The sequence below is a fragment of the Pteropus medius genome, unplaced genomic scaffold (assembly GCF_902729225.1).
Source record: "Pteropus medius unplaced genomic scaffold, Ma_sr-lr_union100, whole genome shotgun sequence".
Taxonomy (NCBI): domain Eukaryota; kingdom Metazoa; phylum Chordata; class Mammalia; order Chiroptera; family Pteropodidae; genus Pteropus; species Pteropus medius.
Window position 1 is genome coordinate 25869431 of NW_024354500.1, and position 18683 is coordinate 25888113.

At 32.1% G+C, this 18683-nt stretch overlaps 1 protein-coding gene across 1 annotated transcript in view; it reads right to left on the reverse strand.

Annotated features, from left to right (window-relative positions):
• Positions 1-18683, reverse strand: part of PHF3 (PHD finger protein 3) — a 68964-nt gene that overhangs the window by 43734 nt on the left and 6547 nt on the right. Inside the window, 1 exon segment of the mRNA XM_039853173.1 lies at positions 16501-16769. Coding sequence (XP_039709107.1) covers positions 16501-16744 — 244 coding nt within the window. The 5' untranslated portion in view covers positions 16745-16769.

Sequence of the window (18683 nt, forward strand, 5' to 3'; positions counted from 1 at the left end):
AATAAGATTATTACCATAAAAAGAAATCAGTTGGAAAAAAATGCGATTCAGCCCTCTTATAATATAGATCTTAACCAGTATTTATTGTGTTTTGCATTTCAAAGACTCAAATCCCAACTAGGCACTTTGTTTTATAACACTTTGTTTTTACTCAAATACAAGAGAAAACCAGAAACAACGAAAAGTTAGAGGCTTAACAAAACGTTTAGAGAATTACATATTTATCAGTACGTAAGACTCAAATACTTAACATCCCTAATCCATAGCAGCCCAAGAAAAACTTTAATGGTATATGCAACAAACATTAAATAGAATGTAAACTCCATGAGGACAGGAATTTGTCATTTTGCTTTCTAATATACCTTTAATTCTTAGAACAGCAGCTGAAAACATACAGTGTCCAGCCTTTAGCACAACTTGAATGAAAAATGCACAAATATATACAAACATTTCATGGTTTCCAAGTTTCTATCTCAGATTAGAACCTATACATTAAATGAGACTCTAAGCAGGAAGTTACCCGTAGCAAGCAAAAGAATCAGAATAAAATCCCTCTACTTCCATCACAGTACTGTTTATTGACTCCTTGCAGAATTCAAAGAATGCTAATAGTTTATAAAGCAGAAGTTAGAAGGACACATCCCAACATGGAGCAATCAAACAACAAAAAGCTATTCAGAAAGACAGCATTTTTCTGGGTATGTACATTGCCACCAAAGACTCTTTAGGAATATAACTAACAAAGTCTGTATCTAAAATAAACTTTGATCAAGTATATTAAATAGAGCTTAAAGACATAATCTCCTATTTACAACTGTATCAAAAAGAATAAAATAACTAGGAATAAATTTACCAAGGAAGCGAAAGATCTGTACACTCTAAGACTATGATGAAAAAGTTGAAGACACAAAAAAGGAGAAAGATCTTTCATGGTCATGGGTTGGAAGAATATTGTTAAAATGTCCATACTACCTAAAATAAAACATACTCTATGCAATCCCTATAAAAATTTAATGGCATTTATCAAAGAAATAAAAAAAAAAAATCCTAAAATTTATATGGAACCACAAAAGACTCCAAAAGTAGCAAAGTAATATTAAGAAAGAACAAAGCTGGAGGGCATCACATTTCCTGATTTCAAGCTGTATTAGAAAGCTATAGTAATCAAAACAGTATGGTACTGGCATAAAAACAGACACAGATTGACAGATAAGAACAGAGTGCCCAGAAATAAACTCATGCATACATGGTCAATTAATTTATGACAAAGGAACCAAGAATATACAATGGGGAAAGGAAAGTTTCTTCAATAAACAATGCTGGGGAAACTAGACAGCCACATGCAAAAGAATGAAACTGGACATCTACCTTATCTTACAACATACACAAAAATCAACTAAAAATGAATTAAAGACTTGAACATAAAACATGAAACTATAAAAACTCTAGAAGAAAATACAGAATAGCTACTTGACATCGCTCTTTGGCAATAATTTTTTGACTCTGACATCAAAAGTAAAGGTAACAAAAGCAAAAGTAAAAAAACAAGTGGAGCTACATCAAACCAAAAAGCTTCTTCTATACAGCATAGGAAACCATCAACGAAATAAAAAGGCAATTTATAGAATGGGAAAAAATATGTGCAAATCATATATGCGATAAGCAGTTAATAAAATATATAAAGAACTCATACAATTCAATAGCAAAAAATATACGAAATATTTAAAACCTAATACAATTTTAAAAAATTAAATTAAAAAAATGGGCAGATGAACAGAATAGAAATTTTTCCAAAGACATACAAATAACCAAAAGGAACATGAAAAGATTCTCATCACTAATCATCAGGGAAATGCAAATCAAAACCACAATGAGATATCAACTCACACCTGTTAGAATGGCTATCACACAAAAAAAGAGATAACAAGTGTTAGTGAGGATGTGGAGAAAAGGGAACCTTTGTGCACTGTTGGCGGAAATGTAAATTGGTGCAATCACTACAGAAAACAGTACAGAAGTTTCTCAAAATATTAAAAATGGAACTGCTATATGATCTAGCAATCCACAACTGAGTATATACCCAAAGTAAATGAAAAAAAGGATATTGAAGAGATATCTGCACTCCCATGTTCACTGCAGCATTATTCACAACAGCCAAGATATGGAAACAACTCAAGTGTCTATCAACAGATGAAGGGATAAAGAAGACCTGGTATATATATACAGAATGAAATATTATTCAGACATGAGAAAGAAGGAAATCCTGCCATTTGGAATAACAAAGGTGGACCTTGAGGGCATTATGGTAAGTAGGTAAGACAGAGAGAGAAAGACAAATACTGCACGATATTATTTATATGTAGAATCAAAAAAAAAAAAGTCAAACTTATAGAAATAAAGGATTAAAAAAGTCATTACCAGGGATGGGGGCATGGGAGAAATAGAGGTTGAAGGTGGTAAAAGCATACTAACCTTAAACTATATGATAAATAAGGTCTGAGAATCTAACGGAACATGGTGACTACTTGTTAATACCACTGTGCTATATAACTGAGATGGCTAGGAGAATAAAACTTCAATGTTTTCACACACAAAAATAAAATGTGTGAGGTGATTGATATATTAACTAAATGGGGGAATCCTTCCACAATGCACATGTATATCAAATCACCACAATGTACACTTTAAATATCTTACAATTTTATATGTCAATTATTCCTCAATAAAGCTGAAAATGTTTAAAAAGATAGAACCTTGATTTTAAAAAAGTGGCAACCCTGAAATAATTTTAGAACACATTAAGAGAATTATTAGAACTTGGAACACAAGAAGAGAATTCTAATAAACATAAATATACCCAATAAACTTAAATATATCTAAATAAGGGTCTTTTCAAACTGCAAAGGGGTATAAGAGGCTTCAGAAATATAACTAAATACTAGTTTCTTGATTACAACTTGAACAAAGCAAATAAAAATGATATTGTGGGGACATATGGCAAATTTGAATATGGACAGGATATTAGATTTTTGAAAACTTTATTTTGTAAGTGTGATTATAGTTGTTATTATGCTGAAATCATTTGGAGGGATGCATGATGAAGTTCAATTAGATGGAAAGATTAGATGAATGAACTGGTAAACTATAAATAGATGCAGCAAATACAGCAAAACATTAATAGTTGAATCTTGGTGATGGGTAAATGTGTGTATACTATACTGTTCTTTCTGTTTCACTATGTTTTAAATTTTCAAAATACAAAGTTAAATCTTTAGGAAAAAATTAACACTGAAGATAAAATATGTCCTTAATCAGGTATCTAAACAAAATATATCTGATTTACGGTCCACTTTGTTATAAAATATTTAAAGTGACAAGAAAAAGTAAGCAAAAGAAAAATATTGTTAAGAAACTAGTAAGATGAAGTACAAGATGACCTTAGTACTCAGAATGAGTTAGAAATATTTACATGTTATTAGGCATTCCGATTTCATGAAGCTTTAAAGTCAAAGTTTGTAAGGTTTAGCAAAACTCTTCAGGAGAAAACTATGGTCAGTATACATGTAAAAAGGACTATCTCTAAATAAAATACTTTACCATTTCAGTAGACATCTTTATAGCAGCTTTTATTAGCCCTGAAGTATACATTAAGCAGGGAGTCTCTCCTAAAGAGTACATTTGAAATCAGTGTCCAGGAAGAAAATATTATTATGTATATTAACTGTTACCAAAAAACAAAAATGAAATTAAACTTTACCAATATTAAATCAGACTGACACTAGTATCCTTGTTGGATACTCTCTTTAAACTGTCAGTCACAATATATCTAGACAGAGAGATCCAGAAAGAAGAGTGAGAATTCCATAAAGCGGAGCTGACACCCTTAATGTATTTGTTTGCCTTCAACAGTTTGCATTTTTACAGATGTCTGTCATCATAGTTCTTTTTTATATTAAAAAAAGACTTACGAACATACTGTTTATAGTAACTTTAATGAAATGGTAAACAACTATTAAAATCTTTATACCACACAGAGGTTCTCCATTAATTCACAGAATAAACCTTAAGAATTGTTATACTTAAGGGTGAGTTATACATTTTTTAATAAAATGAGACAAATGTTTTACAAACAAGACAATGCCTTTTCTATTATAAGCAGCTGTGATATGTCATATTGAAAACTAAGCACCCTTAATCTGTCTGAATAAAGGCGACATTTTAATAATAAAATTGCTTTTCTAAAAGAAACAGGCAAAGGAAGTTGATATTTAACAATGCTTCCATCATTCTGTGATTTATGACTAAAAATGAAATGTGCCACTTATCTATAAAAATTCTTACTGGACACTTTAAAATTTTTCCAAATAAAACCTTCAGTGTTTGAGCTCAAATGGTAAATATTTTAAAATTTAAGAACTCCCTATTGGCTTAAAAGAACAAAAGACACACTGAAGATTACAGAAAAGTTCCAATTTAGCTGCAAATAAAAATCTTTGTATACTTGACAGGAACAAAAAACTAGGATTGTGACTTGATACTAGAGTGAATTTCTTCCATTTAAATATATGTATCTTTCTTGAGTTATCTTTTTCATCCATGACAGCTATTAAAATCAAGTATCAAAATAAACCCAACTTAGAACCAGATGTATACATTGTATCAGAATGACAAGATAAAATTTTCAAAAACGAGTATATTTAATCATACTGTACTCCGAAACAGTTCTTGTACAATTGATGTTAATAATTTTTATAATGTAAATATCACTTATGTTATCGATAGCTCATCTTTTTAAAATATCTATTGCATGTGTTATACAACCAACATAATGTTTTAGCATAGTAAGACAAGTATTTTAAAAAAATACAAGAATTGATGAGTACTCAAAAATGTCTTACTGATAAACATGAACAGTCAAAAAAGTTTGGATATCATTATCTTCATGAAATGAAGCCTCAGATACACAAGCAGCAATTATGACACACACCCCTTCAGGGTGAAACAATACAAGAATCTAATCCTCCTCTAAAATTTCTGATATGAGATGATCATCATCTATGAATAGAGACCTGAATTTGTGAACTTAGATCCAAGCAAGTTCCACTAGTTAGGGGTAAAAAATAGATATGCAGTGTAGAAAAGTCTTTGACAAGTGAAACAGGATCAGATCTGAAAACAAGCGCAGTATTCAAACCTCACAGGATGATCTGTGAGCTAGGGACAGCTTACCAATAAAACTTCTGATCTTAGTCTCCTCACAGAGTGAACAAAAGCCATGCCTGAGATGACTAGCTATTGCCCAATATTCGTTCAGTGATCCTTCTTCATTCATTAGAATTCCTGTTTTTTAGCTGGACATACCGTCACCTAAAAATAAAGACTATACTTTTCAATCTACCTTACTGCCAGATGTGGTCACAAGTTATGGCCAATGGAATGTAAGATAAAATGGTACATGCGACTTTGAAGATATGATCGTAAAGGAAGGGGGTGTACCTCTCCCTCTTCCCCCCTTTCCTCTTTTACTGACTAGAATCCAACTTGATAGCTGAAGGAGCCACCTCAAACTATGAGGTAGGTGAACCTGGAAACAGGGATCATACAAGTTAGTTCAAGTAGAGGAGCTCAGGTCACTGACACTGTGGAACTCCATACCAGCTATCTGTTACCTCTTTCTGAGCTAATACATGACAAATTTCTTTACATCACTGTTATTTAGAGTTTTCTGTCACTTCCAGCTTAACCTAATCCTAAACCAAAATGTTAAAATTTTTGATCAAGATGACCCAGGGAGTTACAAATCTATGACAGACTAGGAAAAGAACAGAGAGCCTGGAATAAGGAAGGCATTTCTGAGGTCAGCCAGGAGGATGAGGATGCCTAGATCTATGATTTGAAGAAATCCAAGCAACTAGCTTTCCTAATTCTCAAATAACAGGGATCAGCCACGGCCAAGGAATAACGAAATTCAACTCTGGCTAAAAGGTACACCTGTCTGTAGGATAGGGAGGGTAGGCCAGGGACAGGGCCCTAAACAAGCTAATCTCCCTTTTGGGCCACTAAATCAAATAGTCTTATCTTAGAGATCCCACAAGAAAAATCAGATACAGCGCTCTATCTTTTATCGGAATTCATTTTTAATCAACATCCTCAAAACATAGCAAAGTAAACTGCTTAGAGATTTATTATTCATTTTTTTTCATGATAGAAAAAAGGTAAGTAAAATTATGGCGTTAATTAGACAAGGGAATAGAAGATCAAAACGAAGGTCAAGAAAGTTTTTGGTCAAGGATCCTTCATTTTCTTTATACCAAAATTGTTTTTAAATTTTAAAGCAGAATAATTCCCTATTTTAAAGATTAAAAAACCACCTATTCAAAAACATAAACCATCTCATGTTAATAAGTTAAATATCAGCTTTTATACATTTAATAATATTCTGATTATGAAAATAAGTACATTTGATCAAGTTAGTATCACATTAATGAATTAATCAAATTAAGAACCCTAGTCTTTCAAACTGCAAAATCATAGAATGTTAGTCTTTTTGCCCAAAGAATACTACCCATTATCCACACAGAGTGCCATAAAACTTTTTTTATTCCACTAAGTTAAAATGTACTAACATTCAACAACTGCAAGGTCATCTGCATTAGAAAACATCTTTTAATAATGCAAATAGTTCTGGAAATGTTAAAGAGCTATCAATCACCTTTAAATTAGGTGATTCTAATGATAAGCTTACTTGCTTAAATGCTGAGCAGAGATCACAGGTAATGTATAAAAACAAATTCTGATTATAGATAAAGTAAGCAGTTAATTCTAGAGGGGGAAAAAAATTTTTTTTCAGATAAAGAATGAAGCTGAAAGAAATTCAGCTGGGAAGAAAGGAAGAGGTAGAAAGGTGAGAGAATTCAGAAAATAAAATATGAGCTGGTCAACAACAAGCATATTACATACTTCGAAAGGTTCCAGGATATGGTGTTTAAAAACACTTTTCTTTCATGCTTCTGCACAAAACCAGGACTCAGAGGTCAGACTCATTCTATTATTCTAAATCAACAAAGTTATGGGTTTAAAAGACAGATGAAAGCTAATTTGGAAATACGACCGTTCCTAACCTTCTTAATGAGAAAAGTAAATTCAAATTAATACATCTTCGAAATGTATTCATGTCTGTTACGATCCTTTTAACTATACTTTAAAACAATTTAAGGTATCTTTAATATCTGATTCTTGTATTCTTTTCAAAATACTGTGCCAGCTCTATTGTATGGAGTTTAAATTTTTAAATAGCAAAAAATATTTCCTCTGATGAGTTATAAAATTATCAGATTATACTTAGCTCTAGGAAAATACCTTGCATTTCTGACACAAAACACAGATTATCTTTCTATTTTTTTGTAATTAAGTACACCACCACCAATAACCACAAATAGAAGAAATCTTAGACTAGTTCTTCAAAGTTGCACTCTTACAATGAGATTTGTCAAATATGCTGTTTCTCTTATTTAAGAAAATTAAAAACTATTAAAATAACTACAATGTAATCAAGTGATTATCAAACATCATTTTAAATAAAAAATATATAAATATACATTATTCTCTCTTAAACTATAGCAGGCCTTTGTCCACACAACATAAGGGGACATGATTCACACTGTATTCTCAAACTGGTACCTACTAGAGTTGTGCAACCCAACTAGTAAAATGCTCTCATCTTAATCTTAAGATTCTGTTTAAAGGTAAGTAGCTTTACCAGGAAAAGAAGAATTAGATCAATTATGTTATAAAAATGTCGTCATTTTGGATATTCCTCTGCGTTAGTAAATTTCTAGTTAACTTTCCATGACAATTTACCTCTTGTGTTATGTAAGTATATATTTGGTAACTAATTTAGCATTCAAAATGCACTTACAGACATAATAAAAAGTCTATGATAAAAAGATCAAAATTAGGGGAAAACTGTGCTTCATGAAAGACGACAAAGGACAATACCAACAGCAGTAGCTCCATTTTAGAAATCTTTTCAGAACATTCTCTAACTAAGACAAATAGTTATGGAAGGGAGAAAAATACAAAGAATAGAAGTACAAAGTCCAGACCTAAAGCGTTCCAAAGGAATCCAGGTAGTGATCATGGGAAAAGTGGAAGAGAACAGCAAGAACAATCATTTGGAATTAAAAGGGATAATCTATGGATTTTACTCAACAAGTTGCCACTTTAAATATGGCCTTTAAAACAGAAATTATCTAGGCCAAAATGATTTCCATTTATGTCTAAAATTATGAGGCTTCTCCTGGTCCACTTATGCATTATAGAGGATCCCAAAATCATCTTTTGAGGAAAATCTTGGCTCTGTCTTCCTCTGCCCAGGATGGGCAGAACACCCTCCTATTCAAACAAATGTCCCATCATAGCCTTTAAATTTATATACACAGCCCTGGTTATTTATGAAGCTTATGTCTATGCACTTAACTGGCCAAAAAAAACGGGGGTATAACTGCACTTTCCCAAGTTTTCAGACAGTATTATATAATTCACCTCCATATCAATAAATTTAAAAGTTCAGTGTGAGAAATGCTGTCCAAGGCAAGTTGTTTAAAAGATAATCTAAAATCTAACCTGCAATTGTGCCAGACCTTTATATTAATCCCTTTAGTACTATGTATACTGGGATACATATTGAGGGATATTATAAGAAAAAGCCCTATGTGGATGGACAGCACGTTCTTAAGGATTTTATTACACATCACGATAAAACTGTGGATGAAATTTCTAGTTTTAATGTCAAAAATAGTTTTCCTTTTCTTGGGCACTGCATTTATTTTTACTTCAGGGACACTAATTTTTCGCTGCAGAAATGTTTTCCTCTTCCACAATGACTACTAGAAATCTAAGAGCCAAAGTTGTGCCTCACCTGCAGCAAGTAATTTACTATCTTAAATTCTAGTCCTACCACCTGCCCCTACTTTTTTCCTGTCTTTTCCCCAACCCCTCCACCCCCCCTCCACTCCCAGTTAAAATGTACTGAACAAGTACTATGTGCTGGACTAGGTCCTATATGAACAACATATAGAGAATAATTCCTGCCTTCACAGAATTAAATTATTTCGTTTAAACGATTTTTTACCTTAATAATTAAAGTGCTTAGGTAAGTGCCCATGAATCACGTCTAAGCTTTAACACAGTTAATGTCGAGAACTGTGAAGGGTCTAGGATTTTACCCTACTTGCAAACCAACTAGCTGTTACTAATTCATGGTCTTGACAGAAGACATGAGACTACTGGTTCAGAGACAACGAATTCTGTCATTATGGCAGAGCAAGCAGCATGATCATGTTATATCAGTTCCCTTTGCCTCCCTGCCCCCAAGTTCCACAGGGGCAATGAAGGGGGGATCTAGATAGATGCCTGTACATGCAGTAGATTGAGATATAAGAGAAGAACATTGTGGAGGAAAAATTTGTTGCTTTTATAAGTGAACAGTAAAAGCAAGCATGCTTTCTCTGGGGTAAGAGGTAGACGTGAAGGAGCAAATGTTACCTCATTTATTCTTCAAATTCACATACTACAAACACAATCCTAACGAATGGCCCAGTTAAAGAGTAGCCAGGACCTTGCATTCTTGGCATACCCATCAAAGTTCAGGGACACACAAGGCCCATGGCAGGCTATCTCTCCCAAATGTCTATGTTGTTAAATAATGAACTAGTCTTATTAAGTTTCCTCAGAAAAATCAGAAGAAAATTATTTCTATACTAAATTTTAAGCTCCATAAGAAGAGACCAAGTTTTGATTTCCTCAATATTGTGTATCTACTGTCTAGCACAATACCTGATACAAAACAAATATTCAGTAAGTAAATATAGCCAAAAAAAAAAAATTTTTTTAAACAAAATTTCTTTAGATTATTTTTAAGTCTCAATTTCTTCAACTGTAAAATTAGTGGGAAAATTCGATTTTTTTCCTTGTATCTAATTGAATACCATCCTGAATCAATACTTGACCTGATAAAGAAGGCTTTACATAAATTATAGCTCACTTCTACCTGTTGGAACTTAGTAAAGGCACATCCTTAGAGCATCTTTCTAGTATCATGATTAACTAAATCACTACTCAATGTCTATCTCTCCCTAAAATCCCTTGGTTTTTAACACAGACATGAGCCAGTTTGGGGATTCATAAATGTTTGCTACAAATGCACACATTCTTTGGAAGGAATACAGAACTTAAAAAAAAATTTTTTTTAATTTTTTTTAAAAAGTCTTTATCCTAATTTTGCTGATTATGAAGCCAAATAAAATTTGGAGCACAGTTTAGAGCCTTGATATTAACAGCACATGTACTTGAAGGTAGAATGACTGAGAATCTATTCCAGTCTGTGTACTATGACTTAACTTAGTGAACTTGAAAATTACTTAACCACTCTCAAAAATGTTTATTCCATTGTAAAATGGTACTGATAATAGTTACATACAGCTCCTAGGTTTTTGTGAAAAGTAAATGAGGTAATGTGGGCAAAGTACTTTTGTACACTACTTGGTACAATATCATCTACACATACTAGCTATTTTATCAACTTCATTTATAATCTCTGTGAGAGAAAAAAACCTGGGGGCCTATAAGCTGCCTCTGCCCTGCAATCTCCCCATAAAACCACTTTCTCAAAAATTCTGAGATTAAAACTAGTTTCATGACAATATAAATAAACTAACAACAATAATTCAAAGAATAATTTACCATGTTCTAAAGTTTGTTACCTTGCTCTGATGCTTAATATTATGTGTCAACTTAGTTATGCTACAGTACCCAGATATTTGGCGAAATGCCAATCTAAATGTTACTATGAAGGCATTTTTTAGATGAGATTCCCATTTAAACCAGTAGACTTTGAGTGAAGAGATTATCATCCATAATGTGGGTGGGCCTCATCAAATCAGTTGAGGGCCTTAGAGAAAAAAATGGAAGTCCCCCAGCTAAGAGGGAATCCTGTCTCCAGATTGCCTTCAGACTCAAGTGGCAATATTAATTCTTCTCTGGGTCTCCATTCTACCAGCCTACCTTGCAGATTTGGGGTTTACCAGCCTCCACAATCATACATATCAATTTGTTAAAATAAACCCATTTCAATCTCAATCTCTCTCTCTGGATTTTCTGAATTTAGAAAGTGATATTTTAGTGTTTACATTACAGGGCTTGTTTTATCTGAGAGTTCAATTCTGTTTTTTGGTATTAAGGATGACTTATAGTAATGATTAATGAGAAAAACTGACATAATCAATTAAAAATGTCTAATGTGAACAACAGCCTACAACATAGAGAAAGCATAAAAAAATAAAATGACAGGAAACAGTGAATTAGGAGCAATAAAAGCTGCTTACATAAATGTAGTTATCACTGTGCTTTCAAATTTGTTTTAAAGAAGCCATGAAATATAAACCTAGCCTGCAAATAGGATGTAGGATTAAAGTAAACACAGTCTAATTTTTAATAAAGAATAAATAACTGAACAGACCATAAAAGGTCATCTCGTAGAAACAACCGCAGGCGTACCTCAGAGATATTGCAGGTTCAGTTCCAGACCATAATAAAGCAAATATTGAAATAAAGCAAGTCATAATATTTTTCCTGGTGGAGGGTCTTGCCTTCAGTTTGTAAAAACGCAATACCTGTGAAGTGCAAAACGAAGTATGCCTCTATCTGATACTTAAATCCCCAATAAAACATCCCAGTCAAGGGGGTCATGTCCAGCAAAAGAGTAAATCTCATATTCCCAGGGAACCTATTATTCTATTTTTAGGGAACCCCAAGTTCCTTTTAGCCAATCAAACTTTGCCACCCTTTAACTGCTATATTTGAATTTAGCTCTTTCCTGTTATCCATAAAAAAGTCAAATTGCTTGCCAAAGTAACAAGCTTTAAGCATCTATGCCTCCTATTATGTCCAACTCTTTCCACGTTCCAGCATTCTCTCTTTACCACTAGGTTATATCTCTAATTCTACGAGGTGTTTGCCTCTTTTCCGTTTGCTCTCTTCTAAACATACCCCACTTTCACCAAACCCCTTAAAGTATAATTCAAAATGATTATTTAATATCAATCATCACTCTTACAGAAATGAAGTTTTAGTCTTAAAGACTGTGTATGTTCTTAAAAGGCTAATCAATTACTTTTCTCTAATGTTCAATTAAGAGTATATATACTGTCTTAATATTTTCATCTCATTTACATGAATACATGTATTAAATGTGTATTTTCTTGTTCAAATGCAATTCTCAGAAATAAGAACAAAGGCACAAGAGGTTCAATGAAGCACAGCAGTAAAAATAAAAAAATCAACTAATACTACTACTCAGAATAAAAACAGTGAAGGCCCCAGTGCAAATAAGGAATGAATTTATTTGTCCAGTTGGTGCCACATGTGATTGACTTACACAAAGTCTGCTACCCTCACAAATAAAGTACAAATAACAACAATAATTAATAACTGAAAACTGAATTTTATTGAACCAGAGGTCCACTATGCTTAGTTCAATGTACTATCTAATTGGAAATGTTGTCAAAGAGAAGTAGAAAGCCATAAAAACTTGTAAATACTTTTTAAACAAATCTCAGTGATGTACTAGGACACTAATCATTTCCCCAGAATAAGTACAATATAATTTTTCCAATATTACACAGATGAAATCAGCCCCTAATGATAAAGCCCCAAACTACAGAGCTATGATTAAAAGTTAAAAATTTTATGCCAATAAAGGAACCAAATCACACTACTGCTGAGAATTTTGTAGTATTACAATACTTTGCTCAGAAGGAAAGCAGCACAAACTAAACAAGCTAAACATCACTGCTTGATGTCACATGTTATCAATGTCATTCAGGACAAAAAAAGCAACTATTACATATACATTCTAACAGAAATTTTCCTTTACAGTTGAAAAAACAAGTACACAATATGAGTCAACATTTAGCAAATATGCAAAAAAAGGATAAGAATTCAATGACTTTTAGATGTATTAAATCCCCAAAAACCATTCTACAGTAGAGTTTTTTTTTTAATTCAGTGAATGATCATTGTATAAGCCATGATGTAGCCTGGGAAGGACATCCTAGTTTAACTGAAGAATGCAGTACACCTACGAGTACTTCTGAATGAACTGCTGCTTTGAATACCCTTATTATCGTGTGTCTGTCTTCCTGGTCTTAAAGAATAAATCAAATTAAAGCCACTGATCATTTTTCAACATACCATTAAAGAAATGGGTCATTAATGCATTTCACATTTATGAATCATAGCTATCTGTGTAAAAGGGGAACACATCTGTTTGAAAATGAGAGAAATATTTCTTCGTGATACTATAATGCCAGTTTTTCAAACATCATTTCAATGACTATGAATACACTTCTCAAGTAGTATATACAAAATATATTTGCTATCTTGAACTTATCAACAGCCTACAACATAGAGAAAGCATAATTATTTTTAAGGATAATAGAATTTTTTAAGAACACCAATAATCAGTTTGATCATCAAAATCAAACATTTGGAGAGGGGAGGGGAGGAAAAAAATACCAAATATTTCCTCCATACTTAATGATTTTTGTCACTTACTGGAGTTAAAAAAAAATATTACTGGACAAATCTAAAAACCATATGCAAACACTATAATTGTATAAAGAAATACTTTACAGAGTCAATAGCATTCAAACAGAGGATCAGAAATCTACTATTTATCTCTCAAAATAAAATAATTAGCATGCTAACTTTTGTGCATCTTACAGAGCACTCACTAAAAGTAATCCTTTTTTTTTTTTTGCCTATTGTCATAAACTTTAAAGCTACTTCTATGATTTCTGGAGACAGTTAAAATACAATGCAAGCCACTCAACTATGTCAACAAAAAATTGATCTTTAACAACTACAGCAAACCAACCTGTTTCAGCATTATATAACAAGACATCAGTTTTGTATGCTAATTTCAGCACTGTCAAAACCAATGTTAAAAAATAACCATAATCTATAGCTTTCATTGGCCTGAAGGAGGAAAACTGATAGGGTCATTTTTCTAAGCTTCAGTCAAGGCAGTTAGTAAAAACATAGAGCCAAGTACAAACATCTGGGTAAGAAATATGTCATTTTTATTTTATAGCAAAATGCTGAAGTAGTTTCTGACTATCTGAAAGTTATAAAAAGTTGTCCACAAAGGGTTTTCAGCAAATAGTTTACAACAGAAATTCTGCTTTGCAACTCTTACATCAAAAATTATTCCAAAACAAAATTTAAAAGAAAAACTTTTTAATGTTTTCCATTTTGCTACATGGACCTTTTATTGAACCAAATATCCCAAAGGGCAAAAGAAACTTTGAAGCAATCAAGATTAATCCCCTGCCTGATGGCACAATGAAATCTAAACAATCCTAGATAGGAGAGCTTTACTGTTTTGTTTCTCTCACATATTCCCTTACATACCTTTAAAACACATACTACACATATATTAATACAAACAGTTTTGCTTCAGAACCAAGATAAACAATTGTAGCAGACGAATTTAAAAGAAAAAATAGAAAATTCTACTTAAATTCTTAAATAAAAGTTAAAGTTTACAAAATAATAGAATCATAAACAAGTATTAACCATACCTCAAAAAAAGTTTAAGTATTTCAATAAAGATGTTTAAAGACTTTTATTAGCAAAGGAAATGTTCACCAAAACTGAAGACATTTTTCACTTAAATAAAAACTTTTTCGTATCAACAGAACTCAATTAAAAAAAAAAAAAGGGCAGGGTGGGGAGGAGAATACTGCAAGTGAGAATTACCGGTATTACACCAAAGGGCTGGAATTTTACAAATAAACAAGTCTAAAAGGATGCTATATTTGTCCATTCCAGGCCCAGTATAACATCCTTGAGGATAACTATATTCCCAGTAACAAGCACTTAAGTACTGAGTAAATGGTTTTCCTGAATTTGGACTGTGAAATTTTGTGCATACAACCAAACACTGTCAAAAGTGCTTGACAATTATTAAATATACTGTACTGACACAGGAACCAAAGTAAAAAACTTAAACAATGCATACATGAAACAAAATTTTTAAAGCTTTAAAACATTTAGAATACAACAAAAACAATGTAAACCTACGTGATAACACAACACAATGTATATAATTCAGAGATACACCATTAGCAAGCAATTCAAAAGACTCAGTTAAGTCATTGGTAATATTAAACGATTCCTAGTAGCCAGTATTGAGGTCTACAGGCAGAGTAACCTGACAAATTTAGGGATGAATAGCAAGCCACCTAATCCAAACCTTAAGTGTTATTATATTAAAATATTAAATAGAAAATGTTAAAAGAAAACAAAAAATATACTGAAAAACTGTACTGCAGAAGTATAGAGTCATTGAAAAACAGACCAACACCACCTAAATCTGTGAACTACTCTAGGGACTGTGAGAGAAAGCCTAACTTCTCCATATGAAGCTGATTTTCCTTTATCTAATTTTAGCTTAGAATCAATTAATTGCTACAAAGTTTGTTGTAATATTTTCTTCACATTATAAAAGAAAATCTAGATATTTTTTCCATATATTAATATATCCCTGAAATAATTTCTTATTAAGAATTAGTTTAGCCCTACAGAAAGTTACTTTCCTCGATCTTTCATTGACTTCAACTACAGATCCTAGAGCAATGCTACGAGAAATATAATGCAAGCCACATATGTAATTTTAAATTCTCAAGTAGGCACTTTTTAAAAAAAAAAGTAAAAAGAGGTGAAATTAATTTGATATATGTTTTATTTAACCAAAAATATCACCTCAACATGTAATCAACATTAAAAAAATTTCGATGCACTATTTTACTTTGTTTTTTATAGATTGAGCCCTTAAAATCTAATATGTATTTTACAACACATCTCAATTAGGATCAGATTTATTTCAAGTGATTAATAGTTACATGTGGCTAGTAGTTACTATGTTGGACAGCACAAGTCTAAAGTTCTTCCCTTGGTCAGTTACATATAAAAATACCAAAAGATCTGAAATGGAAGCACGCAATATGCTAAATCTGAAGGGCTGCAAGAGGCACCAAGAAAGGTCAATTCAGCTGTTCCCCTTGATTCTAGCAGGTCTAGGGTGCCATCATGTCCGAATTTGCTAAGCAATCGCTACTTGCTACGGAGAGTCCCAATTTATACCTGTTGCCATAATGAAATTATTAACAGCACCCCTTGTAATTCTCAAAAAGTGTCCCACTTAGGATGATATGTGGTTGCCCTCTCTATATCCATAATATCCTTGAAGATAATTCCACACTCCTCAGAAGAAAATTTATTTTAAATTCTAATTCTAAAGCCTAGAATAGCTCTAAATTCAAAGGAAAGAATCCTAAATTCACTACCCTCGTCAAAAAAAAAGAAAAAAAAGATGCTGCTAAAAATTCTTTTTATTTTAAATAGCAGACTAAAAAAAAAAAAAAAAGTAAGAATTACCTGTTGAACAAGGCATCTGGAAATTGGGATCATTGCTATCCAAAACAGGCAAACAGAACTGGTTACTTGCAGATCCTAGCATAGGATCCTTATCGCTGAGCATGTTCTTCAGCGAGTCCTCTAAGACATTTTGACTTGTACTAAAATCCTCACAGACTTCATTCTCCAGGTTGGATCCTAGAAATAGGGCATCATCTAAGTGTTCAGTAGGAATTAAATGATTAAATGTATCAACTATATCCATGAAGACTTCTGTGTGTCTTTCAGCCCTATAGAAAGACAAAAAAAATACCATAAGAAATAAAGCTACCAATTGATAATCACCTAAAACCAAATTATTTTAATAGTTCTGAGTCTAAGAACATACTTAGGTATTTCTGATTGTTTAAAAAAAATCCTCATTGTTTTCGAATATACATTTGGACATGTAGAACGAACCTTTACTAAATGATGTTTCTTCATCATGCATGTAGAATATCATTTTACCAGAAATCCTATTAAATGTTTACTCAATTCACTATTTTCGGGGAGGGGGGGGAACTATGTATATACAGTCCATTAATTTGACACATTTCAAAGATATACAAGGCTTAAACCATAAACACCCATGTTTTTAACCATCATCTCTTCATAAATTAAGAATCAGATACTGCTTTTACAGTAAGTCCATATAAAAGACCTAAAGTCAAATCATTTATTGTCTCATACTTATTAAAACTGTAAAATAGCTTTGTTTTATTTACAAAGCCTTTAAATAAAGATAATAAAGTTTTTTGTGTGGTGGGGGAAAAATGGAAAGAAACTATTAACTAAAACCTAATATATCTACTCAAAAAATCACACACACACATACACACACACACAGGCATAGATTTGCACATACACACATGGGGGGGTGCTTTTAAGATAAAATGAGATAAATGACAAAAAACAATGTATCAGAGATTTAAATTTATTTTAGTAATTTATGTGGGCAATACAGATATCAAGCTAGTCTCATATTTGCACTGTACCTACATACTACATATCTCTTACCAAGGCCATCTTGTACTCTAGAGGAGCCTCAATTATAAAAAGTTGAATTATTTTCAATATTAGTTTCAGAGAAAACTGAAGCAAAGTATTTTGGGGGAAGTCAACAAAAACAAATCTAATAATATTCAGTTAGCTAAAAAATTCCACTAATTAAGCAAAATTCCAAGGTTTATTATATTAGCCTCAAATCTACCAAAATTTCCTCCAATTGTCCTTGAATTCTCTCCTCTATAAAAATGAAGAAAGAGGAAATTTAAAGACACTCTACAATTTACTAAGCATATATTATATGCTGTTAAACATTTTATCTACAATTCATTTATTCTCAATAGTGGACTCTATTATTACAATTGTTTTAAGAACAAAATGCATTTAAATAATTTAAATGTCTTTCCCAAAGTCACAAAACAGAGCCAAGATTCAAACACAGGTTTCAAGGATCCACAGCCCATGGCCATAACTCAGAACCTTTATACACTGAACTATGGAGCTAAAAATTGACTAGATTTTAAAAAAGCACATCAGATAAAAGGCTTCCATGGTCAAATGTCGAGAAAGACTGATATAACAAAGTTACATTTCTTTGATAATACCTTTAATTTATTCAACAAACATTAAGCAACTATGACTGTGTGAAGAAATACCTTTAATAGACCAATGAGACTGGGAATCTTCCAAGACGGAATAGAGTATAAAGCAACTCAAACCTATGAGTGCAAAGAAGACATTTTCTACGGGACGCATTGCAAGACTAGTATTTTGTGAAACTGTTATAAATTAGTAAGACTGATTTTTCATAAGCAGTTCCAACTGGCTCTGGGGGTAATTCCAAAAGAATACCAAAATGATAGTATACAGCCAATCCACAAGACTATCATAAAAGTAACATTTAAAGGAGGCATAAAGTAATTTATTTTAAAAAATCAGTTTCAGATATCAAGTGCTCAGTATCAAAAATAAAAACTCTCCATGCTAAATTGAAAAACAAACGTTAGCCAACTGTAGAGATACTAACTTAACATGAACAAACTAATCAATATGATCTCCTGGATTGGATGATCACAGAATAGAAAAAAGACAGTAGTCGGAAAACTGGTGAAATCAGAATAAAGTCTGAAATTTAGTTAATAGTAATGTACCAATGTTAA